The sequence below is a fragment of the Pipra filicauda genome, unplaced genomic scaffold (assembly GCF_003945595.2).
Source record: "Pipra filicauda isolate LSUMZ 115617 unplaced genomic scaffold, ASM394559v2 scaffold154_size2910363_pilon, whole genome shotgun sequence".
Lineage (NCBI taxonomy): Eukaryota > Metazoa > Chordata > Aves > Passeriformes > Pipridae > Pipra > Pipra filicauda.
Genome location: NW_024104040.1, coordinates 2,829,913 through 2,857,563, shown reverse-complemented (window position 1 = coordinate 2,857,563; position 27,651 = coordinate 2,829,913). Strand labels below are relative to the sequence as shown.

Here is a 27,651-nt window from a genome sequence, read left to right as displayed (position 1 = left end):
TTCTTTTATAATTCCAGTGTGACCAATGCTCATTTGATATGCAAGAGCCAGAATATAGACACAGAGACACCCATACAACTCTGCAGCCTTCAGACTGTGCAAATGCACTGACCTTGCTTCTCTCACATTTGAATTATTAATTGCCACTGGAAATCAGCAGACTCTTTTCCTCACAGCTGCGTACAGCCTGCACAGGGAACAGGCACCAGTTGCAGAGTGTGGCTTCATTAGTGAACAGGCTACTGGGTCAGTAAACAGAGTTCTAAGCAGATCTTAAGTAAAAAGACACCATCACGTGTCACATAGAGGATTTCTTAATGTTGTCAAAGAGCACCTATGGGTAGCTGACAAAAGTTTCTGTTCCAACAGGTGACTGTTTCCTCCAGGCATGAAGATTTGCTGCCTGAAAAGTACAACTCATTTTATGAGGAGCACAACGTAAGCCCTCAGGGGTCTGATTTCACTTGCGTTGGATCACACCCGGTCCTATGAATAGCTTTGTGCAGCACAGGGGTTTTAAAGACCGCTGAGGCAAACAGAGCGCGGTGCAAAGAGCTATTCCTAGGAGCAGGAATGAAGCGACACAGGTGAAACCGGCGGGAATTTCTTTCCCACGTGCCTGGGTGGGAGCCTCTGCACCCCTGGCGCAGAAGGGTGTTCGGGAGCGAGGGGTGCTGCCCCGCAGAGAGCGCACGGCACCCTCGGTAGCCCCGCACCGCCACCGCGCTCGGCATCTCCGCTCCGGGCGGCGGAGACAGCGCTGCTCCCGCCGCCGCCCCACGGTACGAGCCGCTCCCTCCCGATGAGCCCCCGCAGGCACTCCGGGCGCTGCTCCCCGAGGGATGCCCCGGCCACGGCATCCCTCCTCTCGCCCCTCTGCCCCGCCAGCCCCGCCGCCTCGACCTCTCCTCGCCAGGCTCCTGGGGAGGGTGGGGGAGCCCTGCCCGCCCGGGGTGCCCCGGCACCCCCCGCCGCCCGCTCCTCTCCTACCTGCCGGGTGGCTCCCGCGGCAGCTCAGCAGCAGCCAGAGGTGCAGCGCGACCCCGACCGCACAGGGGCACAGCAGCACCAGCCAGTTTCGCATTGGCCGCCGCCGCCGCAGCCGCCGGCCCCTTCCCCTCCGCGCCGGCCTCTCTCAGCGGCGCCGGGGCGACGGCCCGGCTCGGCCGCCCGCGGCTCCTCCCCGCTCGGCCGGGCCGGGCTCGGCTGCCCCGCGGCCGCCGGGAGCTGCAGTCCCACCCCGGCCCGGGCGGGCGGCGGCGGCGCGGGCGGCGGCGGCGGCCGCCTACAGCCCCCACAATGCCGCGGGGCGCCGGGGGAGCGCGGCCGCACCGCGCGTCTCACATGGCGGGGGAGCGCGGGGGCTGGGGAACAGCGGCGGGGGCGGTGGCACCGCGTCACCCTCACGGACTGTGGCCCGCCGGGGGCCGTGGGGTGCTCCCGAAAGCGTCCGGCTGCCCTGGGGCCCCCGCTGGGAAAGGCCTTCCCGGTTAAACGCTATTCGATAATGCGCTGGATGCCTCTTCAAGGAAGTCGTTGTATCAGAAACAAAATAGCTTTCCAGAACAATCCTTCATTAATCCAATAAAGAGAGGAGAAAGTGCTTCGCCTTGGCAAAGACCTGCTATGGCTCTTACGAATTGTTTCTGAAGTATTTTATTCCAGAAAGGAACATGTTCTTTGACTGAAATTCCAGGGAGGATTTTAGACAAAGTGTCCTTAACTGCGACTGGATCACGGCCAAGAATTCTTGTTCTTGTACGTTGTGGTATGTTAATAATCAGCTTCATATTTTACCTACAGCCACCACTCTGAGGAGTTGGGTACCTACAGACTAACACCACAGAGAGCACCGTCTGCAGAACGCTGTCCTGGCTAGAAAGGTTTAAATACGATCAGATGAAGCAGAGCATAATATTACTAGCACCTTGAGACATTACTTGTTATTGGTCTCCCAAGGAGAAATGTTTCCTTGGACTGCCCCGGGGTAAAAAGAAGTGATGTGGTTAAAGAAGCAAAGGCTTCTCAGAATCACAGAATGGGTCAGGTTGGAAGGGACCATAGTGGGTCATCTGGTCCAACCTCCCTGCTCAAGCAGAGTTGTCCTAGAGCACATGGCACAGGATTGTGTCTTGAATATCTGATTGTGTCTTGAAATAGTGAGGGAGACTCTACAACCCGCCTGGGCAGCCTGTTCCAGTGCTTGGTCACTCACACTGTAAAGAAGTTGTTCTTCATGTTCAGGTGGAACTTCCTGTGCATCAGTTTCTGCCCATTGCCTCTTGTTAATGTATCAACTAGAAGTTTATGTGTAATAGCCGTAAGGCCTAAATGGACGACTGCTAATGCTAGTCTATCAGAAACAGTTTAATTTAGTAACAGAACCTGATATGAAGTATAATTGAAAGAAAGGATTGAGTTTTTACCCAGAGAAGACAAAAAATTTAATTTTTTTAAAAATCCCCAAGCCATGAAAAGTATTTGGAAAATGCTTACAGTCCTTTCAAACTGCTTAGTTAAGATTAATTTTTCATCAACTGGAGTGAGATACTAGAAGGTAAACCAATGACTTTAACTTTTATATATTGGGTTTAAACAGCAGAATGAAAATGTTGTGGAAATACATCAACTTTAGTTTTCTGCATACTTAAAACATTTAATAAGCAATTGAGTAGCAAATAATAGTACTAGGGAAAGCATTTACACAAAAAATGCCATTATTAATCACTATTTACATTTGACTTGACATTTTGCATTTCAGCAGGTTCAGCTGGAGAAATAAAAACTGGTCTAACTACTAATATTTATCTGTATTTGCCTACATTCCTTGTAGCCAATGTGTTGGGCTCTCTCCCCAGGCCAGGTGATCTGATGGAGACTGATCTTATAAACGCCTAGGAGTGATTACTTTTTTGCAGACAAAACAGAGGACCCAATTTCTTAATATCTTACTTTCCATATGGTATTACCTACCATGCACAAGGATAAAGGACTGGATAACATACAAAACAGGAGAAACCTGTTTTTCCACATTACAGAAACAGGATATCCTGGTCAAGAGCATGATACATATGCATTTCTGTTAGTCATGTAGAAAATTGTTACAAACACAGTTTAGTTGCAGAGGACTGGCCTTTCCTACTCCATTTTTCTATTACATTCTCTACAAGATTTTTAAAGCCAAAGATTTTACCTAAGCCTCCCAACTTCATCCTCTGTATACACTGAAAGTGTGCACCTGTATATAAATCTTAAGATATTAGACCCAACCATTAACCCAATTTTCAGAAGTTCCCATGAGTAAGGCAGTTTCAGTTTGCATACTTGAGGGCTTTTATGAGGACTAGTATTTTGGGGAAGCAAGCTGATATCGGAGTATCTAAAAATGATTTCAAGGCACCAAGTTTTAGGCACACTTTTTGAAAAGTGCCTATATAAAAATTAGATTATTCCAGAGATTTAAGAATCATGAATATATATACTATGAAAAGACAAATGGATCTCTAATATAACTTCTAGATAATGTTGAATTATTTTTCTAAAAGACAAAAAATTTTGATTTGGGTTATAACAATTCTAGGTATCATTTACTCAAAAATATACCATTTGCATTATGCTCTTTCTGAGCAGACTTACAGTACAGACTCAGGCACACACTGGCACACAAAGGATAGTATAGGCACAGCATGTTGGGCCCAAGAGTTGAAGAAAGAAGAGAGAAAATTTTAGTCCTCAGGCTGCTTGCAAACTTAAAATGCTTCTGTTAAATTTGCATAGTGCCTCTGGATAAGTATCTCCTGTCTGACATAGAGAAGACATGATGGATACCTGAGCTGTACTCATGTACCACAGCTAGCCGGTCCATAGCATTCAGATTTTTTTAATGTTTGTTTGCCTAATTATTGCCCCGAGTGGGCGACTGGGATATTTATAGGACGGTAGCAGATGAGAAGAGTGAGAATCTGGGTGGAGCTGCATATGTTTTTCCCCAGGGAGTCGTGTGTTTTATTGATCTCTCTGTGCTTCATGTAAAAGCAGAGGAAGGTCTGGTGAGAGATTCCAGTTTAAGGATTTGGGAGACCTTCTCCCCACCTTGAACAAACACTGACATATTACATTTCACAAAATCTTTGTGCCTTCAGTTTTTTAAAGAAAAAATATTAAAAGATATTAGAGAACAGGGTATGAACGACTTTCTTAGTTTAAGGGGTTATAAATTTGCATCCCAAGAACGTGTTTTTTTCTAGTGTTCATTACCTAAACAGATTCACTGTCCACACCGAGGATTTGTCGATCCTTTCCTTACCTTTCTTAGGATCTTTAGAAGAAATAGGTTTTGCTTTTTTTCCCAAACAGAAGAAATGTTTCACTGCCTCCCCTTTTGGCTTTCTGATCCAATGAAGTGCAGATGCAGAGGAGTTCCCAGACTCCTTTGGGAATGCCTGGTATTAGTCCATCCTAGGTGCAGAATCTGACATTTCACTTGTTAAATTTCATCCTTTTAATCACTGCCCAATGCTCCAATCTGTCTAGTTTCCTCTGCAAAGCCTTCTGATTCTCAACAGACTCAACAGCACCTCCTGGTTTGGTGTCTTTGGCAAACTTGCTAATGGTGCATTCAGCTCCTGCATCCAGATCGTTGATAAATATATTGAACAGAACTGGCCCTAGAACTGAGCCCTCAGGAACTCCACTGGTGAAAAGTCACCAGCCAGATGTAGCCCCTTTCACTAAGGCTCTTTGAGCTCTGCCTGCCCTGCAGCCAGTTCTTCACTCAGTGCATCATGAAGCTGCTCATCCCACAGCTGGACAACTTGTCCAGATGGGTGCTGTGAGGGACAGTATAAAAAGCCTCACTAAAATCCAGAAAAACTACATCTACCTCCTTCCCTTTGTCCACTAGGCAGTGACCCTATCATAGAAGGATATCAAATTAGTTAAACAGGATTTTCCTTTCGAGAACCAAAGTTGACTATGCCTCATGACTGCATTATTCTTTAAATGCCTTTCAGTAGGACACAGTATAATCTTCTCCTTAATTATTCCAGTTAATTCTTTCCAAATTAACTTCCAGTTAAGGAAGTTTTGCCTAAAATTATGTGGCAATTATTTTGCTGATGCTTTTTTTCAAATGAAGTTTTTACATCTTCTTGTCTGTTTGGAGGAGTAGCTTTAAGTTTTGCTGAATTAGGTCAGCAAAGCAGTGTTGTAATTGGCTCTTCTTCCCTCATGTTTTCTGTGCAGAAGCTTTAACAGTTTTGGCACATGGCTTTGATTTCTGGCAGAAGCCACAGTTTTGACTGAATTCTCCGAGGTTGAACAATATTCTGTAGGGTCTTCCTTTCACTGGCATTGCAACAACCTAGCAACCAGAACAGCTCTGACATCATATTCAGACAAAGATAACCCAACTTTCCTCAGCTCACTTTCCTTTAGAGAAAGATAGAGCTTCAAGTTTTACATTCTCTGACAAAGGGGTTACTTGAGCATCCTGGTGGATGACCAAGCCACCATCCCTTATTCTAGAGAGGAATTAATTAGAATAACCTTGTCATCCTCTGGAAAGAAGGTGTTGTTCAGTTGGATCTTTTTTTCTTTTTAAATAAGACTCAGCCTAACCTGTGTAAGAGTTGGTAACAACCACACAAAATTGGCTTGCAAGACATCACAGTTATCCAGACATACCAATGCAGCAATAATAATTTTTACAGTCTTAGTTGACTCCTTGTCATCTTCATGACAATCAAAAATAGAAATGGACTCTACACTGCCTGTATGGTAGCAGCTAATGGGAACATCTTGCAGAGATGTGGAACACCAAATATCCAATAATCAGTCAGAAGCCAGCTGGTGGGGTTACTTCATGTGCACTGCTTCATGTGCAGCTAGAATGCAGTTATTTTTAACAAGTGGTACAAAGACTTCAGGATGCACATACGGAAGAGAATAAGGTTTATAGAAAGTCCTGCTGAGACCTACAACAGCCAATATGCTTTTTAATCACGTGCCTGGTAAAGAGAAAAGCAGATTGGCCACATATTGTTTATAATTTCATTATTATCTATCACTGGATAGATAATATTCAGGCTATATTTCACTCGAAATAATTTACATGACCTGGTGCTCTTTTCCCCTCATGGTGCTTACCTTGCTCTAGGACAGACGTGCTCTGCTGGAGAATGCACCAGGTGGCTGCTTCACTTGTTGCAGAAGATGCAAGCTGAATGAGGTGGGACTATGAAATAGGGTTACAAGGCTAAGGGTCATAGCTGCTTGGGAGAACAAGAAAATCATTAAACTAAACATTTCACATTGCTTTTTTCCCCATAGTTTCCCTGCATTTGACTTGTAAAAGTCATTCCAGTTTGTAGAGTTGAGGACTCAGAGCTGAAGGCTGAACAAATGGGAACATTGTTTGAGATGTTGAAAGAGCTAACTACTCTGCAGTGGCAGGTACTCACAATCTCACCCCTTCTGTTTAGCTTCTGCCTCAGCTTCCCACTGTAAGATGAGAATAGTTCCACCCTCATATTCCTCAAGGATACTGTGGAGATTCTTTGTGAAGGAATCTGTGATGAGCACCACAGAGAAGCTCATCAGGGAACACTTCTACAGTAGAAGCAGAATTTGTGAGTAAATCAGGCCCAGGGCTACACAATGAATAATGACACCAAAGTACCAAGTAACTGCTCATTAACTGAGCATTCCCTATACTGTGCCTTGCAGGCATTCCTGCAATGGCAACTGGGAATAGTAGTACATACAAATAAGGGAGGCAAACAGAAGATGCATAAGCAGATATAACTCTGACATTCTTAAATGAGTGTTTAAATTGGCTTCTCTAATGATATTTTAATGTATTTTTTTTCATTTATCCAGATTCTGTTTAAATATCCTCAAATGTATTCACATCCTTGATGCAAGTATTTGTTTAGCTGGTATGGGCAGAACTGTAAAGAAATATAATCACTTCTATGGCCTTCTAATTTCTTATGAATAGATATTTCACAGCTGTTCTCTATAGTAATTTTCCAGAGTCTGAAGCAAACTCCTAGAACAAAAAGAGCATGTGAAGCTTGAGAAAGAAGAGAAGACCTCAGAGAGGCTGTTAGCTATAGCATTCTTCGTATTCTCAAAGTTTCTGTTGAGGTATTTTTTCACGAGAATCTTAGCATCTGAAGTTTTGTCACTTGATCTTTTAAGGGTATATGATTAACATGTTTATATCAGCACTGCATATATATATATTGGAAATCTGTGTATTGTGTTCTGATGAGTAGGATAAAAGCTGATGTGCTTTTGGAGGGGGGAAGATTCTCAGACAAGAATCCTTGGTAGTGAACAGTCTTTGCAACAAGAAAGTTAAGGATGAAAAGTCATGTGAGCCACACTTGCCAGAGACAGGCTGTTATACAGTAAAGATCTTTAAAGCCACTGCTACTTGAAAGTTTTTTAAAAGTCACAATGATTCTTTTCTGTCAAGTTTGGCTCATTCCTTCCTTTCACTGAAAAAAATTTGTGCATCTCTTTAAAGTATGCAATAGAGAGAATGAAGGGCTCAAGGATGCCACCTAAAGCTCAAAGGCACGACAGGGTATGGTACAGTGAGAAGCTACACAACAAATAAATTGTGAAATGGGTGGTCTATTGAAACACATCCTTATGCCATGCCTAGTGTATATTCCATAAAATGTTATTCTAAGCATAAGCAGTAGCCTAAACTCTGTTCCAGTTGTATTATTGTGCTGTGGCATATAAGGAAGTATTTGGCCTAGACTATGGTAGTTGGAAAAAAACCCCATCCTGAAATAAAAAACCCAACAGTCAGGAGTGCAGTCTGAGTGCGAAGAGCAGTGCAGCACTCAGTCACAGGGAGCTGTTGCACAGTTGTGCAGAGAGGAAGGCAAACAGGAGAGATCATTAGCAGCTCACTGGGCTGGGGGCTAGCTCGGGCCTTAGAGCCAAGCCTTACTGCCGTTTGCAGCCACCTCACCTGCTCAAGGGAGCAAAGGGCACAACTGGTGTCAATGAGACAATGAGGAACAGGCACCCGAGTTAGTTACCCGTGAAACTAGAAAATGAAACTCAGGAAGGGAATACGCAGCAACTCCAACTGATACTCTCAAAGATTTCCACAACTTTTGAAGGGGTTTTTAACTAGACACCTGACCTATTTAACCAAAAATGTATTTGACTTTCGAGTCTTCTCAAACCAAGCAGTCTGGAACTGAAGCATGAGGCTGACGTGCACCCCAGCAGTGCCACAGCCGCAGGCAATACTTCACACAATGCAGCCCATGAAAACCGAACTGCTGGCTCTCTGTTTATGACAGTATATGTATTAATTTAAAATCCCCCTTTTGGTCATTACTAGTTGGCGTTGTATTTTTTCCTTCTGTCTCAGTCGGCTGTTCATCACTTTATCAGTAGGTGGCAGTAATAGACAAGCCTGTGCAATTTCTACTTGTAATAGGAATTGGGGAAAGAAAAGACCCTATTTTAGGGTAAGGCTGCTCATTTTGTTTGTTCACAAGCGTGAGTGGTGTAAATGTACTTGACAAACTCAGATACACATCTTACTTTAACGGGCAGAAAAGTTGTTCCCATACCAGTTCTGGTATTTATGGCTGTACCTAATTTGACAGCTGAATTCAATTAGATGCAAATGTACAATATTTATTCCAAAGAGTCTCCCTAAAGATTAAATATGGAGATGCCTGTAAAATTCTCATAATTTTCCCTACTATTTTTCACACATTTTTTTGCACATTAATATTTAAGTCAGCCTAATGACTTTAAGTAATAGTTTTCAGTACAAGGAACATGTATTTCTTAGGAACCATTCTTCCCCCAAGTTTTCTTTAGTGTTCTTGAAGAAACAAATCCAGATTCTAATGCAGTCCCAAGGAGAGCCACAACTATGGCATTTTCTAGGACAATTATGTATACAGATTTTTATCCCTATACAATGAAGAGATAGGAAAAACTATATAATCAGGTCCTCCCAAAGTACATATTTTGTTACTCCTTTGATATCAGAAATCCAACTGGATAAATGACTGTCATATTGAAGTTCCAGGCTTTAATATGCACCTTTACAGACTGCTGTTCTTCAAATGTTCTTTCCTTCTGCTGGAGCTGATCCTATTGCAAGTCACTGCAAAAATGCTTGGTTATCATGTCCTTATGAATCAGTTGGCAACAACTCCTGTGTTTACCGTGTGTCACTGACAGAAAAGCTCATATTTATTTTAACCTGTGCTGTAACGTAGAATAGCTTAAACTCCCCTCCCTATTTTTCCCCTCCTTTGACTGTAATTTCTTAGAGGCTAGCTTAAAAATCTTGCCTATCAGTACCAGCCAAGCACGCTGCTACTAATTTAACACATCGTGTAGGAAGCAAAGAAGAGGAATTTAGTACATAATAGAGAGGAAGAAGTACAATGTTAGGATGCTAGCAGGCCTGGTCTTGTTTTCATTTAAGTTTAGTAGGAATCAAATCAGACTATTTGATGAAAATAAAAACTCATTGCTTCAGCCTACAGAAAACCTTACCATTAGACAAATCTACATTTTGGAGAGCTTTTTTTTATATATTATGCTATACTTCGTGATATAATACATATTTATTATTTAGAAGAAGGAACAAAAACATTCAGATGTTTTTGTGTAGAGGTGAGGCAAGATGTTTCAAAATGAAACTCAATATCAGTAGCAGATTATCTAAACCATTTCAAAGGCCGAAGCAGCACAAAATATAATAATCACAAAGACATTTCCTGGTTTAGAGGGATTGGAGGAAAAGATGGTTTTTTAAATGTTGATTCATGGATCAAGCTGGCATTCAAATTAAAAAAAAACAAACAACAACGAACAACAAACCCAAAACCAAACAACAAATCAGACGATGCCATTCTCTTTCAGAGTCAGTATTTTGATGGTGTTCTTGAATAAAGTAATATATTCATATGCGATCCAAAGCTGTTACAATTATATTTGAACTGCTGATCTTCCAAGTGTGCATTGCTCTCTTCCCCTTCAAATTAGTAATTTCATTCAAGGAACTGCTAAATAAGGCCCAATGATACTAGAGAAAGATGTCCTGTTTTCTACTAAGGAATTACACTTCTACATATTAACCTCTTCAAACACATTATAGATATCTGCTAAAATAAACATGCAATTTATTGTACTCCATGTAGGTTTTTTTAACTTAGAAGCATGAAATCATCCTAATAGATACGAATTTTTTTACCTACTGAAAGTTATGAATGAATGAAAGAAACCACAAACAAGTCCAACACACTCACAACTATTTGAAGAAAAATTTAAGAGAAAAAAGGGAGTTCAAAAGAATTACATTCTTCTCTTCAGAGTAATAATTCTGGATTTTTGTAAATGCAGCTCTTGTAACTAGTGATGCTCAAAACCATTGTGAAATGTTTCAGTCTCAGGACATCAGACACTAACCGTAATTGGAAACAGAAAGCAAGCTGTTTGCAATACTGTAATAAGCTGTGGCAATTTTGTTATTTTAGATGGGAATGTAAATGATGAGCCACAAATGCGAGTTGCTACAAAGCCTTTGAGAATAAAGCTGCATGCCCTATATTCCCCTCCCATGCTGTTCCAGTTAAAGTCACACATGCAGAAGGACAAATGAAAATGTTGCCATGGTGATCAGAGCAGTTACCAAATCATGTACACTGTAGGAAGGATTCCCTAAAGAATATCATTAAGCATTTTGTTGCTCCCTTTTAACAAATATTTTCAGAAAGGCAGTCTTATTTCACTGTCAATAAAACAGCTACCCAGTTAGCTAAAGCCTATTTCTCTACCCCCAAAATGAAAACACACCATGCATTAAGAAATATTCTCGTTAAAAGTTAGGAATGGGAATCTTCAGCTGAAAACTTTGAAACAGGAACCAAGGATCAACCAACCCAAGACCTGTTCAAGACATTTGAATGTTCTTCAGTATAGGTACTGTGAAGCAGCTCTATGCCTATCAAACTACTGATGTCTTAAGCTGCCAAACTAAAAAACAGATCTTTAAATGAAAGACATCCCAAAAGCCTACTGGTTAAAAGGAATGTTGTTATATCATTTTTTTTACAAGAATATAGCAAGGTGGTTCTGTGTGAGATGCGAGGTGAGTTCTGCCAGCAGCAGAACCACAGTTCCAAAGCCACCTGTCTTGTGTGACCAGACTGGTACCTGAATGCAGTTGGGTGCAGCACATTATCCAAGTTGGTAGGCAAAGAAAACAAAACCTGTACAATGCAGTCATCTTGTATTTCATTGCAAAAAAACAGTACAACAGACATTGATGGAAACTGCTAAAAATAAGCCGGACAAGGTACATGCACTTTGGGGAAATGCACATGACTTTGTTCACCAAACTGCCCTTTTTAGCATCTACACTGAATGTTTAAGTACATCCCAAGGCCCTCGGTTCCTCAGCTGGTCTTTGCCTTGCAGGTATTTAAGATGCTTATGGAATACAACTTCGTGCAGAGGAAGGAAGGAAGCATGATCCATTACAGGGGCTGTTCAGAGTCTCAAGTCAGTTGAACTAGTGCAGTTGTCCAACAAAATTGTCAGTCAGCCCCAGACATAAGGCAGAAGACACATTGTAAATAAGAAGTACTGCAATGAGTGAACTGTCCTAATACATCAGATCAGAGAGGAGCTTTCAATTATTATTCAAGAAGAATAAAAAAACCCCATCTGTAATGTAACAGTTGCTTCCATCAGATGCCTTGTGTGAGCTTAATTTTATTTATTGAAGAAGGCAATCATATTCCACACCTCATTCTTTTCCTCTCACTGCACTTTCAACAAAGTCAAAACAAAAAAATCTCCCTGAACCTCTATAAATTACTTGCTGACAACTGAACTAATCTGCAGCTACAAAATATACCAACATAGTGGCTGTCAATGGCACAGTGGCCTTGCTGCATATTCCAGAACAACATTCATTTACCATTACTCTCCATCCACATAAAGTCTTACTCTCGTGGGCAAAAGCATGTAGAGAGCTGCTCAGAAAATATAATTCCCCTCCCTGTGCTGTTCAGGGCAGTTTTACACCCTCCACTAAGACCCTCAGGAACAGTTATATTACAGTTCAGTTTACTTTCTAAAATAATTTAAATCATTATAATTCAAAATAAGATACAAGCAGATGTGTTTTTCTACAGTTTTATTGATTCAATCCTGGTGTGTAACTATACATCTTCATTCTGCTTGTAGTTACAATGTTGCTTTACTAAGATTCTTTTTATAGTCAAGTTTCTTACAGTCTTCAGAAAACACCACTTACTGTGTAAGATTAATCATTCCACACATTGTAAATTACTGGGATCTTTTCCTAAATAGTGCTACTTGAGGCAGAGGTCACACTACTCTCTTTAGATAGAAATTTGTAAAGGCAAGTGAATTAAATTCACCTTCCAAGGAAAATAAGAATGTTAAAAATAGCTTCGAGAATTGGTATGACTCATTTAGGTCTCAGAAAAATCTATGACTGGCAGAGATATCTACAATTTGATACTGTACTCGATACTTTCATTAAGACCAAAAGAATATTTATGAAGAACTGAAATTAAACTTGTACATTGTTCTCAAAAATAGGTATCACCTTGAGTTTTTTAGGATTTTTTTTAATTTTAGGTTTTTTTAGCAGAAAATGCACTACCTTTGAAAAATATTATAGTTATAAGGTAAGTATAGATATCTGAAGAAAAAAATGCTACAAGCATGCAACACTGATACCAAATTTTAGCAGGAGACATTTTTAATTGAAAACAGACTCAAAGGATAGTACAAAAGAGTTTCTTCTCCCTAAAGGGATTTTCAGATGCAGGCACAGGAATAATAAGGGGATCTTCTCCAATGTGCGCATCACAATATGCCAATAAATCTGCTGCAGCCTTGGACACCTAATGGAAGAGAAGAGAGAACTACTGTAACACGTAATTCTGAACCAATCTGCATTGCATAAATATTTTTCATTAAAAAAACATATAATGGGAGCTATCATAAAATAGGGACTAGATTGCTTTATCCTGTATGTTATTAGAGACCACAACTCTCCATTTATTCTTACTAGGCCTAGTAATCCTTACATAAATTTTATCTAACATAGAGACATAAAATGGTATCAATTTATATGATTCATGTTCAGCTGTTCCTCTCCATCAGAAGGAGGTCAGGAGTACATACTCGTTAAAACGTGTATATGCTAACCATCCATAAACAATATGGATTCTCCTTGAAGTGCCTGTTTCTGTAGAGGCACCTGCTTCAGCTCTTATTCCTAGTCATTCGTTGTAGGGTTTTCCAAAACACTTTCTACCCTTTGCTCCTCTGGATGCAAAACAAACAAAAAGTTCTTTAGGCACATAACCATGGGATTAAAAAGAAATAATAAATCAAGAACACAACTTGAACATAGTGGGTCATAGCTGTCATTTAAGCTAAATACTGTTCTTTTTGATGAAGTAAGACCAATTATCTTCTGCTTAGTAAGTTACTTTATTCATAGCATGCATTAAAACTAGAGCATTACCTTAATATTTTTATATTTCTAAAATAGACAATTCTCAAGTCTCCAAATTCAAGGCATTGGTTTATGCTTACTGAAAAGTCATACAAAAATGCAGCAGTGTGTTGGCCTACAAGATATTTTGCATTAAATGAAAAAATGAAATATTAAACTTTGTAACCTTTGCAGCTTTGTGCCATATGAATATCTGTGACATTATGCCACTGTGATTCATTTATTTTTTCAAGTATTTAGAATGCATACACAAAATATTTTTGTTCTGCTCGGTCAGCAAGATATTCACAGCTATCTGTATCTCTTTGCTTTGGTGAATTAATGTGTTTTCAATAGTCTGAGAAAATGAAATCTGAAGTCTTTACAAAAAAGTCTTTTTTCTGAGCAACATGACAGCTTCTCCTGAGTCAAACACTGAGGTCAGCATGTTTGCTTAATTATAGTGAAGAGGAAAAACAAATTAGATTTCTGGTATTTTTCAAGCAGATGTGCCATCAATGTTAGCTTTAAGCTTCCCCACACCCTACTTGCTTTGACATGAGCCCGGCCAGTAGTAGGCTTCAGATGAGACCTATGAAGTCAACAGGTATTGAATCCGAATTCACATAAAATTTAAATTTAAATTAACTCCCGGAAGAAAATAACAGACTTTTAACTTCTTAAATACCCACTAAAACATATCTTTATAGAATGTTTAAACCCACAAAGTACCTGTGTTTTGGCATCCCAGTATAGACTACCCTCCTAGTGGAAGAGGCAAGGGTGTTTAAGTTATTTAAAATTAGTTTGTCTTTGAGTTGTCCTGTAAGTCAAAAGGGTGGGCAGAGACACTACATATGAACAACAGACTGCTGGGCACACACAAAGCAAAAAACAAAGCACTAAACTGAGCAAATCAGAAGAGATATTCAGAAGGACAAATTCTTCTCAAGAAAGAAGCAGGTAAAACACTTATGTGTGGAAAATTAAAAAGTACAAAGGATTGTAATCACTTTCAGACATACTTCAATTAGCTACTTGCTAAGCAATGACAAAAGAATGAGGCTCAGGGTACGAGGGCATTGTCTAGAACAGAGAGATAGATCTGTAATCAACAAACAGAAAACTTATGAATCCTATCATATTTCCAAGTTTCATTTAAATTTACTTGTGAATTTTTAAAAAGATTATTCAAAGAAAGGCACAGTGTAGACAGAGTATGAAATTCCTATCAAGCCCCCAAAAGATCAAATGACAGAAACATATTTTTCTTTGCTATGTACGCTGTACCTCAGAAAAATATAAACTAGCATAGAATTTATCCACTGAAGAGGAGTTTAGCACATTTCCAGTAATGTTAGGAGGAATGTATCACCACAGCATTTTGGAGAAGTATTTGCAAGTAATGATAACCATCAATACATTCATAATTATTTAACATTCAGGTTTTCACTTTTCTATTGTCCTTCAAGCTTATCTAAGCTTGTCTCAAATTAAGAGAGGTCTATGCTCTAATTAATTAGCTGGTCCTGAACTCTTACATTCAAACTGAGCAAATCAAACTCAGCGCCACAGGTGCCCACAAAAAGCTCAATGACATCTTCACTGCAATGTCATAATAAACATTAGTGCCACAAAACCTAATGTAGAGCTAGTCTGATTCTCTGGGTCCCAGAGACGGGGTTTATTAAAGATGCCTAGCACATTTCACCTTTAATTAAGCTAATGAGTAAATTATTTTATTCATGAAACCAACAGTCTTTTTAAGCAAACTGAGCCTACAGAAGCAGAGAACCAACTCTTTCAATGGAATAGAAGTACAATTTCAATCATCATTCTTAGAAGGGATAAGCCCAGTAATATAATTTCCTGTTTCTCTACATTTTACTGTGCTTTGATATCATGTAACAATGATTTTCACTAGCAAAAGCTCACCATACATTTTTGTGTCTAACTCGTCCTCTAATGCTGGTAGCAATGCCATAAAGCAGAGCAACACTTTCTTCAATGTCAGAGTGTTTAAATTCCAATTTAGTTTGCTTTTAAACAAACCATAGTACAGTTTAGTAAAAAAACAAACCTGCAACAAGAAACTGAGGAACACGATCACATTTCAGCACATTGTCACAAACTAAACCTGTACGAGGCCATATATTTTCATCCTTTAAGCAAACAGAAAGTTTGGGGAGGAGATATCCTCCCACTGGGATTTACAGCAGTTATAAAAGTGAATTACAGCCATGTCTTCACTAAAAGTGGAGTCACTTAGGCTTGCACAGCGGAATAATGACCACAGGGAGTTAAATTAGCTGATCACAATCCAGGAGCAATGAAAACACGGGTTCCTGCGGCTGTGAGCAGTGTTGGCAAAGTCAGAACCGTGGCCAAAAAAAGAGCAAAACACAACGTTGCCTCCAGCAAGTTTTCTGCTCAGTGTCATTATTCGGAACAACAGCGGCGGAAGGCCCCTGCATTGAGCGTGGCATTAAGGCTCCAGCAGAGACGCTGCTTTAGCACACGTCAGCAGGCAGAGATGCCTCATGGCCAGGGCTACACCCTGCTAGTGTACAAAATAATGGGCTGCTCAGCCTATTTATGTCATGGAAGGAGTTAAATGGAGGCTGCTCCATCAGAGCTTTTACTCACCTTTAGGGTTATTTGTAGCTGAATGCTGCTGAACAGTTTCAGAATTGCTTTTATTAAGAATTAAAATAAATGCATGTAACTTGAATATTCAAATGAAACTATCACATTTATCATGTCAACTCTCCTACGCAATACAGCTTGGTCTGCAGATTCAAAGTAATTTACACATATTGCAGAAGTGGCTAAAGAAAAAAAAAATCAGACTCCAGTTTGATTGATGAATTCTTTTTAAGTGTATGGATAGAAGGGATTGAGTATATAGGGATCACACTGATCTAACATTTTATACAATTACTTTTAGCCTCTCTAGTGAAAAATACATCTTGTTGTCAAACTACCAAAAGGAAACAAAAAAATCCAACAAGATATTCAACCCTGATGCTTTAAAGAATTAGTCTCAGGAGGACTGTGAAATTTGACCATTATATTTCAGAATAACAGAGGTGATAAGAAAGCCAAAGTTAGAACATAATCCTGTTAGCTGCACTAATAATTATAAGCTTCAATGACAGGGCAAAATGCTGCAATTACTATGTCATCTGTCTTGTCATGGACTGTGACTAATTACCATCCTTACTATGACACCCACTCTGCTTATCCTTTACATCTAAAACAAAGAGATTCACACACATTTATTGGCAATTCCACCGTTTATCTCCCAATACTATTCAGGACCAGTTAGGAATACTTCCTGTCTTCTAAGGAAAAAGAAAATGGAATAATAATTGATATACCAAGTTTCTTAAATGTCAGAGCACTCTTTCTTGCTTTTCTGCTTGCAAAGAGAAGATTAAATAGTGCTTTATTCTGAGGACAACTCTGATGAACATCAAGATTATCTTTGCTTTCTCAGCTTTACTGCTAGATCTTTAGAAGACACATTCTTCTACTAGTCATGAGGCCACTTCATCTGATTTCACTTGATGTTTCCTAGCTTGGAATATGCATTTCCTGCTCTGTACTTACTTCTCCATTATAACTCCAGCTGTTATTTTGGCAGGTAAGTAAGGCAGGTTCAATTTACAATCCTTCTGGGATTCCTACAGTTTACAAAAAGAACCACAGTAATACTCCTTCCAGCTACCAATCAATACATCAATAACTTCATCCTCTGCTTTTAAGTTGTCCTGCTTCTTTCACACCTTAACAGCGAGTTGTCTTTGTGGAACCTCAGAATACAGCTTGCTCAGAACACAGCTCGCTGTTCTGACTGGTTAAAGGACTTGATTTTTAAATCAGCTGAAAAATCCAGAACACAGTGGGGAATATGCAACTATAATTATACTTTTAACTACAAGATTTTAATTGAGCAGACCCAACTCTTGCTGCTTACAGCAGCTACTGTCCATGGAAAACAAAGTGCCTCTGTAGTAGAAAAATGAGCTAGAACTTTTGATTTCCCTGGCCAATAATGCAGGCACCTTTTTAATGTTCGCGATGTGGTCTTGCCTATTATGGGAATAACTCTTTGGCTACAGCTATTTGAAAACAGCATTTAATTAAATTATTTGGAAAGCAGTGATCTTTTGTTAAATGTCTAACTAGTTTAATCAGATGCAAAATGCCCGAAAAAAGGAAGGAAATTCATTTCTCTACCCTTTACAGTGATGATCTGAGAACTCAAAATCTCCTGTTGAAACCCTGGAAAGTCTCTTGGTAAAATCTGGCTATGCTCAATAACACATTTAGCTGATTCAAAGTTAAAAAGCAAAACAAAGATCTTGAAAAAATAAAAATCCTATCAACCTCTTCTCACAATCCTTCACATGGTTGTTCAAAGAAATTCTAGAAATCAAGACATTTTGAAAGGTTATATTCAGTTTATGTTAGTATACGAACTCTCAGAATTCTGAAACATGTCACATTTTCTGTGGTGCGTTTTTGGTCCCAAGCTATCTTGAAAGTTGAGGTCATTGCACTTTCAAGCTATCTTGTTATTTAGGTCTGCCACACTTGCTAATAACTGTGTTCTTTTTAATTAAGCTGACTATAAAAATAACCTATGTCTTTCTTGCATATGTAATTAAGAATGTTATATATCTAACTAATGAACCTATCTGCATAACTGAGCTAATGACGTGGTTAGTGACAGTTACCACTGAATATATAGAAGCAAGTTTAAGACAATCTACTAAGTATCAACAATTTCAAATTCCAATAAACTGGGTCATATTTTTCCAACCCTTTCCTCTGCCAGTCCTGCACACCCATTCCTTCTGGTCACTTCTCTTCATGCAGCTGCAATATGACCTGAGTAAGGGGATGGTTTAACTGCATTGAACACTGAAAAGACAGAACTTCCCTTACCCCAGAAAATAGAAACACCTGTCCCTGTGAACAGATTATGGAATGAATTTGTAAGATACAAGATAGAAACTACACTTTTACAAATTCAGTGATCTTACAAGACATTGCTAAAAACTGCCACAAAATAGAGAGACTGAAATTTCTATTTTCATATAACCAAGACTGACCACTCACGTGACTGTACTAATATTTCTGAATTAGAAACACTACGTTTCCAATTAGTGAGTTTGTGATCTGATACTATTTTAAAAATCATAATTATATGTTATTGTCCCCATGCTCACTACATGCAAAATTTCAGCACACAGGATGGATGGACAAACAGACTGAGTTAAGACTATATGATAATTTCAATGTACAACATTTCTAAACTGTCTTATCGAGTTAGTCATCTCAGTTACAAACAGTTAAAATTTGTAACAACTCAGGTACAGTTGTTTGCAGAAAATCGGATAATTTAAATGTATTCCTTTTCAGAGATTGTCAGACTAGAAACTGTTCTTACTTGGAGAGACTGGATTTTTTAATGCAAACAATTATTTTCTATTTTAAAAGGCAAATAGCAAAAGAAATGAGCATTGTTTTCTTAAAACTTTCTATGACATTAATAGGTTTTAGGTGCTTGATTTATTCATAAAATTTTAGCCTAGTGGAAGGCACAATAAGAGGCAAGAATAATCCACAGACTGTGCTGGTTAAAAATGTTGCGAATCTCTGTTTAATAGTGCCTTTAGTAAAAATATTTAATCCATACATATTTAGACGTGTGATAAAATGAAATCTTCACATACCACAAGTTATCAAGTGTGAAAAATCATAACTGCACGCTGCAATCAGATAAATTTTTTGTGCAATGACGTCTGCGCTAAAACAAAACAAATCAAAGCAATTCATCTTGTCTCATCACTGTTCAAAAGCATTGCAATATCTTAAAGACTTATTCCAGGTCTCAAAGGAGAAAAACTGAGAAACCTGAGCTGCTACAGGTGACAAGGAAGAGCACCCCTGCATCTGCCAGATTATTTTAAGTATTTCACAAAATACAACTTTTGACAGATGTAAAAGACACTCACACAGGAGCAAACTATAAGCCAGACTTTGGAAGTCCCTTCATTAGAACCCACCAGTTAGTGGCTCATTTACAGTAGTTAGCAGGAGTAGTTAGTAGTTAGTTATTTACAGTAGTTAGTAGGAGTTAGTGACTCATTTACAGTACTGCATATTGATTTATAGCTCAACAAGGATTTTTGATTTCAGCTGGTTGAGTCTTTAAAGAGACACTGTAACACAAGCTAGTCAGTGAATTCAAAATATCAATAATAAGTCTAAGTTTACCTTCATTCTATCCATGTATGCTTCCATTTTTAATTGCTCCACAGCTTTCCTGGCTTGAGATATACTGGTTGTACTGTTTGATACTAGTTCCTTCATTTTGTTTTTCCTAGAAGAGACAAAGTTGAAAACATTTAAAAGTACAGGTAGCAAATACAGCAATCACTGAGAAGACAGTTCTCTGAACCTTAATCAACACTGCCAGGCTGTAGGTCACATATACAGACCAGACACCATTTATTTCTGTCCTCTTGCTCAACAGCACCTTATTGCATTACATATTTGCACTCTCCATCACCAGGACTCAAACTGAATCCTCCAAACAACATACAAACACAGAGCACAGACCATTACTTCAGTGTAGAAATGGGTGCCCTGGTTTAGACTGCCAACTCAGAACAGCTGTTCACAAACAGACCTTGCAGCCATTGCACAGTTTGGCTCCATGCCCCAGTTACACCTTGTAACATCAGAACAGGTTCAGAAATACGCACAGTGGAAACGAATGTCACACCGCTCTCACTGAGCATCAAAGAGAAATTTTAAGAAATAATGCAGTGGTTTCCAACTTTTTGCTTAGACATGCCTAGCAAATTTAAAGATGATTAAAACCTGGTACAGTACACTATGCAGGATATGAATGCATTATTTTTTAAGAGATCTGCAGCTCTTGGGAAGGGACATCTAATTAAGGTATGACAGTGTTTGGTGTTCGTGCATTGCTACTCCCTGAGGGATTAAATCAACTCGTTATCACACAGTCCTCAGCACTGTTACCAGATTAGTCAACATGACCACATTCAGACCTTCAATAACTACAATATATATGCCAAGGTGGTCTGTATGTTAAACCACCTTGTGCTGACACCACTACGTAGCGCTGGTCCAGCACAAGTAACAGTTCCTACTTCAAACCCATTGGAAGTTAGACTAAAGCCGCATGGAAAGATGATAGGATCACAGATGACCTATCCAGTAAGATGAGGTGCTGAGGTTTCAATCAGCCAAAACACTCCCCTATGGTCTTCACCACAAGTGCCACCTGAAGCAAGATTAGTCAAGCACCAAGCGTCAGAAACCAATACAAAGTTTGGCAATGCAAAGGACACGGGGTGTGAGAGGCAGATAGGACATGGGAGAAAAACACACAAAAGCATGCATTTTGTATTGCTGCCAGAAGAGTTTTTGGCTCAGGTCTTTCAAAATGAATCCTTCCGGCTTATTTCTGGATAAGAAGCAAACACCTAGAACCATACAAATTTCCTTTCTTGAACCTTAAAGCTTACCTGATCCAGACACTGGGGGATAAGATACAAACAGGAAATTAAGTAGGACACAGGAAATGCTCTTGTAAAAAAAATCGTATATACAATGTCTTAACCCTGTTAGACTCAATAGAAGTACATGATCTAGAGCACAAAAAGAATGAAGGAATAACTTTTTAACTGCTTTGATTTCACAAAATACATGCTCCAAGACAAGGCAAAAAACATCTGTTTCTTCTCCTTTCTAAAAATCAGTAACCTGTGCTGTAAAACAGGATAGTGGAATACAAATGCATTGGTGAGCCGTGCTTAACACTCAATCTTATTCTTTCAAGTCTAGTGTAAGTCTAGGCAGGGGAAACAATACCTTAAAATACATTAATTGTGCTAAATAAACAAGAGCTTTAACATTTGCCAAGACAAAGAACAGGTTTTTCGGGGTTTTTTGTGTGTCATTTGAATGGAACACAAGTTTCCCCCTTGTATGCTCCGATGAAATAAAACCGTGTCAGAACACAGCAGCTTCTTATTTTTTTTTGACTTTGTTTACAATCTTTTAACTCATATTCTTCACAAGGCACAGGATTGAACACATGTGGAGGAACTGGCTTTGCATAAGATGCCATGTACAGTACAAAAACCCACAACCAACCAACAGCCTCCAATCAATTTTCAGATGTGTTTTGACTTGCAGTGGAAAGTCAAACAGCAGAAAGGATATGAGACATTCACAAGAGGAGGAGGCTCTGAATTACAGCTCATCTCTGGACTTTTTGTTTGACAACTCCCTGCCTTTTAAGCATTGACCTAGCCATAAAAATGAGAATAAACACATTTAGCTTTGTTTACAAAATGATACCCCCACAAGTATGAGTCATTTAAATTTTGTTATCATCTCCACAGCTAAACTCTAATGATCATAAAGCCAAAAAAAGTCAAAGCTAAATCAATTAACAGAGCCCTTTCTACACTTGCCGCAGCCCAAGTCCAGAGGCAAACTGGAAATTTAATATTGAATAAGAGATGTAAATTAAACTGAATTAAGCAACTGAAACTGCTTGAACAGTCCAGAGAATTCCAGATCTCCCAAGCTTTTCTGGTAGTTCGTTCATTCAAATCATGCTTAAATATTTAACTACCATATTTCTGGAAGAGCTTCGCATCCATTTAAGTATCTAATCTCTACTTTTCATACACACTGCTCTTGTTCAAGAACTTTTTGTAAGTGATTTCCCCTGTTTCACATTTCACCTACCAAGCTACATATACCTCTACTTTCTCTCTCTGCAAATACAGTACATATCTGTGCATCAGTTACATATGATGTGTCTTTTTTGCAGACAAAACTTTGGATGACACCTGGTTCTGCTCTCCTTAGCACCTATGATATTCTCTAATAACCTGAAGCTTAACATTCTTCAATGAAATAAAATATTTGCTTAGAAATAAAGCTCTAGAGAGAAAGACATTTTAATAACAAATCAGGCTGTGCTAAAGGTCATTTTTGCAGACAAAGCTTTGGATGACATCTGATTCTGTTCTCCTTAGGACCTATGATATTCTTTAATAGCCTTAAGCTTAATATTCTTTAACGAAATAAAATTCTTACCTAGAAATAAAGCTCCCGAGAGAAAAGAAATTTCAATAACAAGAGAATCTATTACACACCCATCCCCTGGAATGTGAGGAAGCCTCCTCCTTAAAACACCCTCTCGTAGGACCTGTTTCCTCTGAAGTGCTTCCTCTGCGGCTGCAGCCTGACAGTTCTTAATCTTTCTCTTAAGACGTCTCCTGAGAAACACTTCAAGTATTCTCAAGGCCTTTAGTCCCACAGGAAGGCACATCTAGCTTTATATTGTACCTGAGGGGCAGTCTGCAGGATCACAGAATGGTTTGTGTTGGAAGGCACCTTTAAAGGTCATCTAGTCCAAAGCCCCTGCGATGAGCAGTAGCAACTTCTACTACAACAAGTTGCTCAGGGCATCCAACCAGATCTTGAATGTTTCCAGGGATGGGGCATCCACCACCTCTCTGGGCAACCTGTTACAGTGCTTCACCGCACACAATACAATTTTTTTCCCATATATCTAGTCTATATCAACCCTCTTTTAGTTTAAAACCATTACCCTTTGCCCTATCGCAACAGGCCCTGCTAAAAAGTCTGTCCCATCTTTCTTACAAGCCCCTTTCAATTACTGAAAGGCTGCAATAAGGTCTCCCTGGAGAGTTTGCTTCTCCAGGCTGAACAATTCCAACTCTTTCAGACATTCCTCGTAGGAGAGGTATTCCAGCCCCTTGATATGTTTGTGGTCCTCCTCTGCACTCACTCTGACAGGTTGATGTCCATCCTGTGCTACGGACCCAAGAGCTGATGGGGTAGCAGCTGGGAGCTGCAGCACTGCAGGTGGGGTATCAACAGAGTGGAGTAGAGGGGCAGAATCACCTCCCTTGCCCTGCTGGCCACACTACTTTTGATACTCAAAAGGAATAACTTCTCCCTATTTTAAAATTATCTAAACTCCCTTGAACCAGAAATTACTCAGCTGGGTTTGCTAATGTTCATTCCTGGCTGTGTTTCCAGCAGCCCCCCATTACAGTAACTATGTTAATGATCAGACTACATGCAGTCTACGTGTCACTGATGCACACCAGTGGACCTAGATTACATAGGAGCTCACTTATCCAGTATATTTTTGTGCAGCGTATGGAATTCATTAACCTAGTCTCTATTGATTCTTTTCTATCAGGGGAACACCGATCACACTACCAAAGAATAGTGACAGCAGCTACACAGCCTTTTTCAGCCAAGTAGTTTCTGCTGACTGGCACATCACACTAGACAACTGTTTCCTAAAGCATCACTCCTGAAAGCTTTGTATCGACAGCCTCCCAGCCAGATGAATTTTCTGGGGTTTTGTGGCTTTTTAGCTCACTTGAACTTCATCCTTTCTCTGGGTGCAGTTAACGCACGCGTGCTGAAGTTCATCACCTCCAGGGCTCCTCAAAATTGCCTTGTGAAGAGCAATTTTTCTTTATTTGTTTTTACAATTGATTAGATTGTACCCAACAGCACTTCAAAGGCAAAGTTATGACAACCCAGGAAGCTGCACAAATATTTGCAGGTATAGCTTGACCCTGCACCAGGGTAAGGAGTGCAACTAACATTTACTAAACATTATAAATACTTGTTAGTAAAATGCAGGAGAAGTTTGAAAATTTGAGTAACAGAGAAACAAAATATAATTTTCAAGCTTTTTGGTATGGATTTCAACAAGCAACAGGAACGAAAAGCTGCATGGCAATTTCTTCCCCTCTAGTTCCAAGTACAACCTTAAAATGCAAGACCAGAAGAGTGACCTGAAGAATTCAATCTAAAAAGCCCTAAACCAAATTTCTTTCACCAATCTAAAGTGATGAACTTGAAATTACTAAATTAGAAAATCTGGGGTTGACAACTCTGTGGAACACCTTCCACATAAGCTCTGTACTTCTTGGACATATAGCACAATAGAAAAGTCAACCCAATCATGCAACAAAGTCCCAGTGACATTAGCAAGAATCATCTCTGGACACTGACCTGCAAATCACATACTAAATTGTGATTTACATTTCATTATCCACTTGCAAGAACACAAACAGCAAAATTTAGACACTCACAGCTGTTTGATAAAAAACCGGCATACCAAAGAAATGAAAAAAAAAAAAAAGAAAAAAGAAAAGAAAAAAAATAGAAGAGTTTTACAGTTGCTGTTTAGGCAAGAGAAACTTAACAACTACCCCTGCACTAAGAGCACTAGTTATCTGTGCTAGCATCACTGTCCATACAACATGGGTAATTTCCCCCTTTATCTGCAGGTCACAAAGAGGAGAGGAATAACTTCCTCTGCCGTCTCAGTTCTTACTCCAAGATTCACCACAACTGATGTAGCTCTGTAAAAAGAGAGGACGGGTAAGGAATCCTTTTACTTTCTTTATCTCATGGCTGCACAAAGAAATACTAGAAAATTACTACAGCTTTTCATTCCATCTACTAAGGAGAGGCTTAGTAGTACGAGCAGAAATGAGTAGATTAAAGGCAAGACTATTGTTCATGATAAGGAAAGAATGTAATTTTCATACCATAAACATGGTGACTTTGAATATAACTGCTAATCATGTCACTGCAAACCAGCCAAACTCCAACAGCTCAGTTCTTATCCGACATATTCGGTACTATATTCAGTCCACCTGTCAAGTTCCAAAAATTCTTGCCACTATGCCCAAATTTTTATTCAAAAATATCATCTTGCTTCTCGGCATTTAAAAAATCAAAGAAAACAATGGTTGAACTAATGTGACATTTCACAATATTATTTATCATACAAGGTTATGCGCACGTACAGCCCAGCAAACTACCAGAGATCCAGAAAGTCTGAGGCAGGAGGATGATTCCTGTCTACTGTTTTACCTCTTTGGTTAACTTTTTAAAGACAGTTGTGAGCTTCTAAGAAATATACGAGGAAATTTAATTATTCCACTTAAACCTTGCTTAAAATGTATTAAACTGAATTGTAACACACAAGGTAGGAAGAGCGCCTCCGGGAAGCTCGGCACTGCATCACCTGCAGTGTTTTTCAAGTTGTTATTCCGAGTTTTCTGTCTCTCTGAGCTGCCCTAATGGCTCTGCTGTGCAGCAGCTCCAAGCACAGCACATCAATAATTATCGCCAGAAGCCGACGGGCAGTAAGTGTTATTCCTCCGGCAGCGCGAGCAGTCAGCAGGAAAAGCGGCCGCTTCCCTTTCGCCTTCAAACCAAGCAGCTGGCAGCGGAGGAACGAGCAGGCAGAACAGAGAGCCCCCCCCTGCCGCCCGCGGGGTACCTGGATTTGGGGGCAGCTTTTCCACGGAAGGACGTCCCCCGCCGATGCAGCGACAGCAGAGCCCAAAGCCCGGCGCCGACTACTGCGGGTACCCGGGAAACTCCGACTGGCGCGGCTGCCGCCGGGCGCCGTTTACCCCCAGCCCACGGAACCACCGGGATGCCGGGCGGAGCAGCCGCGGATTTCCCAGGACACCAGCGCCGATAGCAGCGAGGGAGAAACCCCCGCGCAGCAGCCCCGGCCCGCCCTGCCCGGGCCGCCCCCGCCACCGCCCCAATCCCTGATCCCGCCCCACTCGGCACCTTCTCCCGCCCGGCGCCTGCGGCTCCCCCTGACCGTGCGGGGCGGCGGGCAGGAGCACGGGAAGCTCCGAGCAGCCCGGGGCGGCGCCCGGCAGCAGCACGGGCACATGGCCCGCGGGGCGGGGTGGCCGCGGCCCTGGCTGCCACCGCCCTCCCGCTCCGCCCCCTTTCTTTACTGCTGCAGCCTCCTCCTGTCCAGCCTCTAGCAGGATTTAGGGATCAGAGGGTCGTCCAAGTGTTTCTCAAACAGGATCACAGATCAATTAGGTTGGAAAAGACCTCTGAGACCATCGAGTCCAACCTATGACCGAACACCACCATGTCAACTAGACCATGACATGTCCAGTCTTTCCTTAAACACTTCCAGGGACAGTGATGGCACCATCTCCCAGGGCAATCCATTCCAATATTTAATTACCTTTTATGTTAAGGAATTCCTCCTGTTTTCCAACCTGAACCTCCTCTGGTGCAGCTTGAGACTACATCCTCTTATCCTGTCACTGGTTGCCTGGGAGAAGAGGCTGACCCCAGCGTGGCTACAGCCTCCTTTCAGATAGTTGTAGAAAGTGATAAGGTCTGCCCCGAGTCTCTTCTCCAGGCTAAACAACCTCAGCTTCCCTCAGCTGCTCCTCATCAGACTTGTGCTCCAAACCCTTCACCAGCTCCATTGCCCCACTCTGGACTCACTCCAGCACCTCAATTTCTTTCCTGAATTGAGAGGCCCAGAACCAGACACAGTACTGGAGGTGCAGCCTCATCAGTGCTGAGTACAGAAGGACAATCACTTCCCTGGTCCTGCTGACCACACTATTGCTGATACAGGCCAGGATGTCACTAGCCTTCTTGGTCACCCAGGCACACACTGGCTCATGTTCAACCAGCTGTTGACCATCACCCCCAGGGCCTTTTCCCACTGAGCTGCCTTCCAGTCTCCACCTCCAGCACTGTACCTCAAACTGGAAAACTTGCATGACCCAGGGGTTTGGGGTGAGAGCCCACAGTGCCTGTCCCACTGAACGAAGCAAGGATGAAGGAAAAAGCTGCCCTGAGGAAAGGAACTGCTGTGGGAATGGGGCACTTAGACTCACCGTGTCGGGGTTAGTACATCAGAAAACTTCAGCTTCATAGATCAATATTTATATACTTTTCCATATAAAACCCATACAGGGCAGCAGCAGTTAAAAGTGCCAGTTAACATTTTTAACTGAAAAAATTGTCATCACTTATTCCCCAGTAAGGTGCTGTTCCTTCTGGAGGAGTGTATGCTGGTCACCCTTTTCTCCTGCCCGGCCCATCAGCACTTCTTCTCATTCCGTCATAATAGAGCAGAAACATTTCCAAGTCACATTTGTTTTCTATACAAAAGAGAAGAGGGAAGAGCCCCATTTTCAAAGGTG

General features: G+C 40.6%; 2 protein-coding genes across 6 annotated transcripts in view; both read right to left on the bottom strand.

Annotated features, from left to right (window-relative positions):
• Positions 1 to 1,181, bottom strand: part of B3GALNT2 (beta-1,3-N-acetylgalactosaminyltransferase 2) — a 31,136-nt gene extending 29,955 nt beyond the window's left edge. The window contains exon 1 of one of the 2 annotated variants that reach the window (XM_027750528.2): positions 991 to 1,181. In XM_027750528.2, coding sequence (XP_027606329.1) covers positions 991 to 1,084 — 94 coding nt within the window. In that variant the 5' untranslated portion in view covers positions 1,085 to 1,181. The remainder of the gene's footprint in view (positions 1 to 990) is intronic. The other variant, XM_027750530.2, reaches the window with a different exon arrangement.
• Positions 1,182 to 11,276: 10,095 nt separating this feature from the next.
• Positions 11,277 to 27,410, bottom strand: GNG4 (G protein subunit gamma 4). Of its 4 annotated transcripts, none has more exons than XM_027750417.2 (3): positions 27,343 to 27,410; positions 19,832 to 19,937; positions 11,277 to 12,944 (listed from the first exon to the last, which is right to left on the bottom strand). In XM_027750417.2, the coding sequence occupies exons 1-3, from the start codon at positions 27,378 to 27,380 to the stop codon at positions 12,816 to 12,818; spliced, it is 273 nt and encodes a 90-aa protein (XP_027606218.1). In that variant the 5' UTR covers positions 27,381 to 27,410; the 3' UTR covers positions 11,277 to 12,815. The 4 variants fall into 4 exon arrangements, with proteins under 4 accessions (XP_027606218.1, XP_027606219.1, XP_039235018.1 ...); XM_027750418.2 differs by lacking the exon at positions 27,343 to 27,410 and adding an exon at positions 26,289 to 26,351; XM_039379084.1 differs by lacking the exon at positions 27,343 to 27,410 and adding an exon at positions 26,255 to 26,315.
• Positions 27,411 to 27,651: the final 241 nt, after the last annotated feature.